This window comes from Nanorana parkeri, unplaced genomic scaffold (genome assembly GCF_000935625.1).
Source record: "Nanorana parkeri isolate BGI_ZX_2015 unplaced genomic scaffold, ASM93562v1 scaffold311, whole genome shotgun sequence".
In the NCBI taxonomy this organism is placed as follows: domain Eukaryota; kingdom Metazoa; phylum Chordata; class Amphibia; order Anura; family Dicroglossidae; genus Nanorana; species Nanorana parkeri.
Window position 1 is genome coordinate 177,970 of NW_017306579.1, and position 9,372 is coordinate 187,341.

Sequence of the window (9,372 nt, forward strand, 5' to 3'; positions counted from 1 at the left end):
AGGGTTTATGATTTTATAAAAACGGCAAAGATTTAAATATTGCTCCCGACAGGACAAAGCGGGAGCATTTTGTAGAATACTTCCAGAAATCTAATTTGCTGCATGTGTGATTAGCTGACATTTCTGTGCACAGCACTGGAATTTAAATTGCAATCATCTTCTTCAATTTTTACCTCTTATTGCACACTGAGAATACTGGTGAAATTTAAGGCAGGCCTTCCCACTCAGCAGAGAGTTTGAAAAAGGACTATATTAAATCAAACAACGATTTCTTTTGAACAGAGAAAGATTAGGTGTCTATGAAGGTTCTCATTCATTCAGGCCATGGTATATCTGTAAAACCTTAGTCAAGGCAACTGGACTTGCTGTACAGCAAGTCCAGTTGCCTTGACTTAATTTTTAGAGATAAAGAAAGGTAAGAATCTGTCCTTTTTTTTTTTACTTTAACATTTAAAGCTCTTACTGGGTCTGTGCCTCCATGTTTTAGTCCACCGCCTTCTAAAAGAGATTTTCTGAGTATTTCAATTCCACTAAGTGTTTAGAAGAACACGAATATTGTAATATAATACGTTATTTTGTTTTTTGGAAGAAGAGTTTGTTTCTTAAAACATATTTCTGGAAACTCCATACGAGCAAATTTACAGAATTGATTAGTCTGTTTCCATTCTCCTTATCTAAATGTTGGAGCCGCAGAGTATGAATGATTTACACTGTGCTCAGTATGTGTGTAATTACCAGCATGGCTTTCATTACTTTATAGAAGATTTTGGCTGAGGTATAAAAAACTGAAGGAAACGTAAGTAAAGGGCTGACTTTGCTAAGTAACCAGAGTGCAGCCTTGTACACAAATTACTGCCACCCAGTTGGTTGCTAAAGGCAACATCTGTCCTTTGTATTTTCAGAAAAAAAAAAAAAGAAGAAATCAAAAAGAAAAAAGGAGTGTTTGAAAAAGAAAAAAATCATACCTATTATATTTAGTGGATTGGAAATAATACCAATATACCATCTCACTACAGCCCATCACTTGTGATACCAGCATTAAGATGTACATGTCCCTTGGTTTCCAGGAAGTTTGATTCCGTTTTGCATTCTATCTATCTCTGGGGTGGTCAAAGTAATATGGAATTCAGGAGCCAGGAGGATTTTTTTTAAAGGAGCCAGTGCCATTGACCATGACTAGAGAAGACAATAAAAGTTGGGTGCCATCTTTTATTTTTAATTGGCTACCTGTCTCCTGGGATTTGTTCAGCCCTGATTATTCAATTACAAGGAAGTTAGGATAATGTGGCGGAACTTAGGTTTTTAAGATGTAAAAAATGTTTTACTGATATCATGTAAGAATATGTAACAATAAATCTTTTTTGATTTTACTTGTGCAATGGTTATTATAACACTTCATAAACCCCAACTGCTTCTTGTTATCTATATTCCATACAAGAGCAGCACTTGTCACTGTTTGTAGTGGGTATTTCAAGAGCTTGAAGTAGACTATGTATTTTCATGGGCACCTGGGGAGTCCCAAAAATCCGAGGTGCTCTAATATGCATTATCCTGGCCTGGCACCTCACTTTTGGTCAATGAGACCACCCATTACAATGATGCACAGACCAGCTCTTGACTGCTGAAGTCAAAGTTTACATAAAAGCGCAATGCATTTTGACGCACCCGAGGTGCTCATGAAGGGTTGAAGGAAAGTGTAGGGCACATCAGTCTTTCTTGGTGATGACTGTTTTGTAAACTTTTGGATTTAAAGGTTTATTTCAAGTGTTACGGTAAGGGTTAAATGTTATGTGACATGTTAAGGGTTAAAGCTGAACCCAAGGCAGATATAAAAGGCACACATTAAATGTAAATGCAAGCAGTATAAACATCTGTATTTGACTTGGTTTCAGTCTACTGTACAGTGTATACAGCAATGATGGGGGGGGGGGGGGGACAAAAGCAGCAAAAGGGAAAGAGACAGTCAGGTGTGCTGCAGTGAATGGAGCCACTCTGATGGGAGTAGAGAGCAGAGTACAAGAGAGATGAGCTTATCAGTATGCTGCTCCTCCTTTCACCCTTTCACTATCCAGTTACAGGGTGGGGTTGGGTACCTGTAAGTGAAAGTGAGGCTTTAGCAAAGAAAGATCAGTACCCCTTCCCTGTTGGACAGGATTGTGCTATGTGGCAGGGCTGAGTAAATCTCAGGAATTGATGGACAGAGAGGGGAGGGGGTTGAAGCGGTGAAAAGAGCAACTCTGATAGGAGGAGAGAGCACAGTGAAAGAGAAATTAGCTTATCAGTATGCTGGTTCTCCTTTCACTATCCAGGGTGGGGGTGGGCACCTGTAAGTGAAAGTGAAACAGCAGCAGAGAAAGATCAGTTCCCCTCCCGTGTTGGATAATACTGTGCCATGTTGCATGGTTGAGTAAATCTCAGGAATGGATGGATAGATTTACAAATCCTTTGGTAACTAAAACAGCTTTCTTATATGTATTTAATCTGTGTATTTAGCTTTTTGCTTGGTGTCCACTTTTAAGCTTCAGGGTCAGCTCTTATAAAAAGTACCTTATGCTGCTAAACAACACTTCCTGGGAGAGGAATCTGAACATGACTATATTTTGTGACATCCAAAGCTGCCCATGTTACCTCTCTATAGAATTGTAACATCGTGATAACTTTGGAACAACTGCTCAGTTTACGGGCTGGAGTCCATTACATGGAGTCGTACTAGGAATTCCCAGAGGAAGCTACACAACTATAACATTTGTAGAATGGGCTGAGCTCCCGTCTGCAAGTTTTATACCATCACCACATTGTAATGACTTTGGAAATAGAATTGTCTGGGTATTTTAAATTAGCCAGGCGCTGTCAGCCTCCTTGGTATGTGTTTTCTGTATTAAAGTGCCAGCTTGTTTTCATTTGTCAGGATTAATATCCCGTCCAAGCAAGGCCATGCTGTTCCATACAAGTGCTACAATTGTATATAACTTATGGCCGCACTATAACTGCCCTATAGACTTATTCTATCATTCACGTCTAACTAATCAACATCTAACATCATCAATCAAGTCTAAAGCCATAATGCAGCAGCTGTTTTTCTAGGGTTCCTGAAGTCACCCCCTATTTAAAATAGTAGCCGTATGATTTATGTTAGCAATAGCTTTTGTTTCCTGTTATACGGAGCATAGTGGAAAGCTTGTTTATAAAACGGTCCAAATGCATGTCAGCTCGAGTCTACATTCTAATTGCACGTCACACTAGCTGTACCCAAACAAGCCACACCGTCTGTCAATCACGTTACAATAACAAATGACTGTGAGCTAAGAAAAATGCCTTTCTTTTTTTTCACAGGGCTGCTTACTTTGTCTTTGACCATCTAATCCAAAATTGCTTTATCATATTTTCTGATTATTGGCAGAGTTTCAGTTTCACTGTCTTTGAAAATGTTTACTGATGCTAAGTGACATCAAAGTGTTACTAGGTAAATATCTGATTGATTGCTACGCATTTGTTATTGTTGTTAAGTTTGCCTAATTATTCACTTAAGTTTGATATTAGACAGCAAACTATCCTATGGTCCCACTATAGGCATAAGACACAAGCTTAAGGGTAGGGATGCACGAAACCAAGTACCGTACTCGGTACAAGTACAAGTAAAGATACTTTTCCAGCTCCAAGACTAGACTAGAGAAAAATTCACAACTTAGGAGGCAGCTGTCATTTGTAAGGAGCACACGGAGCTCCTGGGATTTGTACATCTCTGTTTTATTGTATGATTTTGTTTTTATAAACATATATTAGGGATGCACCTATACCAGTTTTACAAGTACAAGTACTGATACTTGTCCAAGTACTCACAGATACAAGTACTGATACATTTTTGTTTATTGTCATGTGACAGTTTTTCTAAAACAATATCGACTAATGATTTCAGGACAGTGGTGGAGGGCCAGAGCTAGGTCCCAGCTGCAACCGCTGCAGCCCTGGTAGTTCTCATGAAAATGCCAAGTATCAGCATTGGTATCTGACCTGGTACCCTACTTAAGGGTATGCGTTTGATATTAGACAGCAAACTATCCTTTGGGTCCACTGTTGGCATAAGTGCAATGTTAGGAGAATAAGGGTATAACATTGATATTAAACAGCAGACTATCCTTAAGGTCCACTATAGGCGTAACACAGAGCAATGTTAAGAACTTAAGGGTATAAGTTTGATATTAGACAGCAAACTACCCTTTTGGTCCACTATAGGCACAAGACAGTGCAATGTTTGGAGCTCAAGGGTATTAGTTTGATAGTAGACAGCAGACTATCTTTTAGCTCCACTATAGGCATTAGAATAAATTATCGTGAACGAATCGTGAATAATTGGCACCACACCCCTGATATGTAAATTAGAGAAAATGTATGGATATGGGACTTTTAGGGTGCGGAGTGACAAAACCAAGAGATTACAACATAAGTCAAATTCACTATAGGCATTAGAAAGTACATTGTTACGAACTTAAGGGTATACGCTTGATATTAAACAACAGACTATCCTTTAGGATGACTATAGGCATTAGAGAGTACAATGTTAGGAACTTAAGGGTATACGTTTGATATTAGACAGCAGACTATCCCTTATGCTGACTATAGGCACAAGGCAGTGCAATGTTACGAGTTGTGTCTTCATTACCACTAAAATCAGATAATTATGTTTATGTGTTCTTTAAAATCCCTTGGTTCCACTTCCATCACAGGAAACAATAGGCTCAAAATGTACAACCTGTTTGATACATTTGTCAGAGTGTTCAGCTGATATATGCATGTTTCATAGATAATCATTGACAGCTCAGCCTGCCATAACAGGAGTTATTTCGAGCAGACCATTCAATGGATATGGACATATTTAAAGAAGCAATAACTCAGGGCTGGAAAAATCCCAGGAGCCAGGTAGCCAATGCTCCTTAAAAGATACAGCTGGTGGGCAACTTTTGAGGTTTTCTGTAGTTGTTCTCAATGGTGCTCCTACAAGAAAAACCTTCTGGCTCCTGGATTGTACAGACTGGCTACTGAATTCCATAATAAGTGGTCCACCCCTGTACTAAATATATCTAAACCAATAATATGAAATCAATATAATTTATATTTTTATACAAAATATTTTTGTAGAAAAAAATTACTTATCGGCTCTCCCTTCCACTAACAGGCAATAGTGGTAAAGTTTGAAAAATGAATCACTGGATGTAACCATATTATAGCTGCTACTGATGGGAGGCAAGACAAGAAAAATCTTGACACATAGGTGGGCACAGACAGAAAGTTATATTTGGCACCTGGATTAGAACAGTTACGTGGCATATTCGATGCCCTTTACAGCCTCAGACAATGTTAAGGGTTCATGCACATGTGCGCATTTAGGGTGTACAATGTAAATGTGGGCTTTTATCAGTGCCCGGGACTACACAGTTTGTGTGTACAGTCACCCATCATAGACATTAATGGCTGTGTAAGGCTGTACATGTTGGCATGTAAACATACATAAAGCGTACGGATGTATTCCCTGAACGCAGAAAGTCTTTACGTGGGTATGCTGATACTCGCATATGGTGTTCAGACGTATTCCGGCACTATGTCCATATGTTGTGTGCAGGTTTGCATGAGTATAGCCGAGTATAGCCAGCGTATACATGCGTACAGACGTGCACGGCCATTCATGTCTATGGACAGATGTACGCACCAGCTGGATAGTCCTGGGCACTGAAAAGAGCCCATACTTACATTTCCACTCTTAAATGTGCCCGTGTGCATGAGCCCCAATAGTTATAATTAGAGATCTAAACAGTTCCTCCATAAAGATCTTTACAAACCTTTGTTTACATTGTTTAACTTACATGCAGAAGGAGCACTTCATTTCAAAAATATAACCATTCACATTTTAGCCTAAAAAATCTGGTTCATTATACATTTCTTACAACATCTCTTATGGAACACATACTGTACGTTTTCTTACCAAAATCATTTTTGCAGAGGTTCTCGACGATGTCATTGTCATCTTCGTTGCTGCTTTTACAGGCATCACAGACTTTAGGTGCTGCAGAGAACAGAACAGGTTATAGGAAGGCTGCCATATGCTTTGTGGACAGCAGGGGGCACTACGTAACAACATGCTTTATCACCTATCATGCCTTTTCAAATATGACTTAGATACAGACTTGCTCTAAACTCAAAACCTAAAGAGTTACTTTGTCCCAAAAATACTTTTTTCTTGAGTGGTATTGCTAATGTTTTATTTAATAACATCCCATGGAACACCTATTACCAACTCTTCAACAATTTTCATCATCTTCATTTTGTAGCACACACTCAGGTCAGCCGTATCGGCTGCCAGGCAGAAACAGTATCTTGGCGCACAAGCAAACTGCTAACGGTGTTTGCTTTAAAATGTATCTACAGCCAAAATATATATTTTTAGTTTTGAATAGAGTGGTGAGGGGTTAGAATCCCTTGCTGGTTTGTATTGTATGGTGAGATACACCCTCTCAATTGGTCCTGATGACCACTGTCGCCAGGACTGAAAGAGTAGACAAATCAACATTTGTATACTTGTCACTAGAACATCAATAGAGTGGAAGTTTTGAGGTCACTTGTTCCAGTGACAACTGTCTTAAGAGTGAATTTTCCTTACTCTGGAGAGATATTTTATGTCCTGTTGGGTCTATAGGACAGAAGGTGAAGGATAACTTCCCAATGGGACACAAATTACATAAAAAATGATATTTTAGTACAGTTTTAAATCTATTATAGCCAAATAAATAAATAAAAAAAGTTTGGGCTTTAGATATACTGTAATAACAGCATCCATTATTTTGTCTTAGTGTTTATTGGATGCATATGAACTAAATTAGAATTGCACCCATTAAGATCATTGCAGAGGCACATGCTGCTCCATGCCAGTAAACTTTGTCTTACATTTTGTCCAGTCTGCACACTAAATAGGACTATTTAAAAGCATTCTTAACTCCCAGCGAAAGATTGCATGTTGGCTTGTTAATTTGGAAAAGAGGACAGCAGAATGTACTCAGGTCTAGATTTTATAGTAACCAGATGGGGGACATCTTTATGTAGCGGTTTTATAGTGCTAATGGGGGCTACAGATCTGCTCCAGTGAATGCAGGCATGTCCAGAATTGTGTGCTTAGCTTTGCTTTCTTGTGTCTATAATGATCTAGGCTGAATTCATAGATTTGCCTTTTTAAACAGTCTACATCTTGCCTTGTTTTAATCGGCATCTGTGTCCTTGTAGTGCATTCTTTGGTGTTTGTGGGTGACGTGAACTCTCCTTGAGTTTTAACAATAATTAGCATAAAAATGCATCAGTGTTAGCCAAGTCATTAACATATCTAATTGAGTTTTCTTAGCTACACCATTGAATTGTTATTGCTTAACCATTGCTTTATCATAAGTTATTGTCTGTATTTGAGGCGCCCTTTAGCTGCATGTATGCAGATTCCCATTTACTTGAATGGCACAGTGTGGATAACTGTTATGTAGTCAGGTTGAAAAAAAGAGACGAGTCCATCACGTTCAACCTGTAGATTATTATACAGGATTTCTATAGCGCCAACAGTTTGCGTAGCACTTTATAATATAAGGAGGACATTACAGTTACACTACACGTCAAGACAAGATGGTTAGGAGGGCCCTGCCGGTGATATAGGCTTTTTGCATTTCTTTTGGACACAGCAGGTACTAGGTTTGTTGGCAGGCAAAGTAGATCAAGCACAAGGTTTTCGGTCAAGCGCATGCATTTTAGTTGTGCGTTAGAATACAAAAGTCAGCCCTCATCAACGCACGTCTGCATGAGCCCCTAGACACATATGCACGCATTATCATAGACATATATGTATGTATGATTCACACCTTTGTCACTGTAAGCTGTTATTTCTACCGCAATACCCTATATGTACTACACAACCATCACCCCTGCAACAATAATAAAATAGATAGCTGCCAACATGGAAATGATTGAAAATGTTGCAGATATGTAAAAGCAGTTGAATGTCCCATGATGGATTTGTGATGCTTAGACAGCGTACTAATTAGATCAGCATATAGCTAGGGCACTGTCTAAGCAGCTAAAGCAGAAAGTCCATCATGGGACATTCAACTACTTTGAAATATCTGCAACACTTTTATTTCTTTTGTGTAAGTTAGAATGCCAGGATGATGGGAGTAGATGTTATAATAAAAGGCACCAATGCAAAAAGCTAGCGGCATCTCCAGTGCCATGAGACCCCAAGGATAATGTCCCTGGAAATTGGGGGTCACCTTACCTTCTCTGGTGGCTGGCACTACGTGGTCAGTGCTGGCTGGTGGGATGCACAAGTCATTGTCCTGGGGGAAGCGGCTGCAATCCAACATGTCTGGCCATGGGAAGCCAAATGCAGACATGACCGGGGCACAGCTGTCCCTCACCTGCTCACATAAAGAGCGGCATGGCTTGATGGTCTCATCCAGGTCATCAATGCACACGGGGGCAAAGAGGGAGCACAGGAACTTCTTGGTGTCCCGGTGGCACTGCTTCTGTATCAGAGGGATCCAGGAGGATGCTTGTTGCAGCACCTCCTTCATGGTCTCATGCCCCAGCAGGTTGGGCAGCCTCATGTTCGGGTACTCAATGTCATGGCACAGGAGCAAGGTGGCAGGGATGGGTTTGCAGTTGCTCCTCTTGTAAGAGAATTCGGGCTGTCCGAAAGGAAACAAGCCCCTCACCGAGTCCATACACTGAGAAGCAAGCACGAAGAGGAGGAAGATGAAGTAGGCTTTGTGGCACATGGTTGGTACAAGGCTGCGGAGAAGAAGAAGAGGAGCGGAGTAGCGCTGTCCGGGTGCTGCAAGGCTGCGATCTACATGCACATTCCCAGGCTCCGGACTCCGACGGCTCCCACTGATCAGATGCTCTGCAAACAAGACTTTTCTTGATGTTTTATGCTAATACAAGCAAGTGGGAGGAGGCAGCTGACAATGATCAGCAAAGGATTGGTCATTGCCTGCCTGCCTGCCTGATCCTTTGGGAATTGTCCTTTGGCAGGGAAGCTTTAAAAGAAACGTTGCAGCGCTGTGTGTAGGAGCAGAGCTGACAAAGGGCTCACCAGAGTATTGTCTGCTCAGCCTGAGATCTCCAGATTCTACAGCTTCACATCCCAAACCCAACACTGAACACTTGTCCTCATCTACTAAGACTTAGAAACTGCATGGCATTGCTTGCCCAAGTGCTGCAACCCTTATTATTGTTAGAGGGATTTATATATGCAGCACTTTGCATACTATTCATTCACATCAGTCCCTTCCCTCAAGGAGCTTACACCGTTGACAAAGCCAGAAAGCACCCCAAGGTGACACAGCA

At 40.4% G+C, this 9,372-nt stretch overlaps 1 protein-coding gene across 1 annotated transcript in view; it reads right to left on the reverse strand.

Annotated features, from left to right (window-relative positions):
- Window positions 1-8,801, reverse strand: part of SFRP2 (secreted frizzled related protein 2) — a 9,857-nt gene extending 1,056 nt beyond the window's left edge. The window contains exons 1-2 of the mRNA XM_018557934.1: window positions 8,300-8,801; window positions 5,978-6,058 (exon numbers count right to left, since the gene is read on the reverse strand). Coding sequence (XP_018413436.1) covers window positions 5,978-6,058; window positions 8,300-8,801 — 583 coding nt within the window. The remainder of the gene's footprint in view (window positions 1-5,977; window positions 6,059-8,299) is intronic.
- Between the last annotated feature and the right edge of the window lie 571 nt (window positions 8,802-9,372).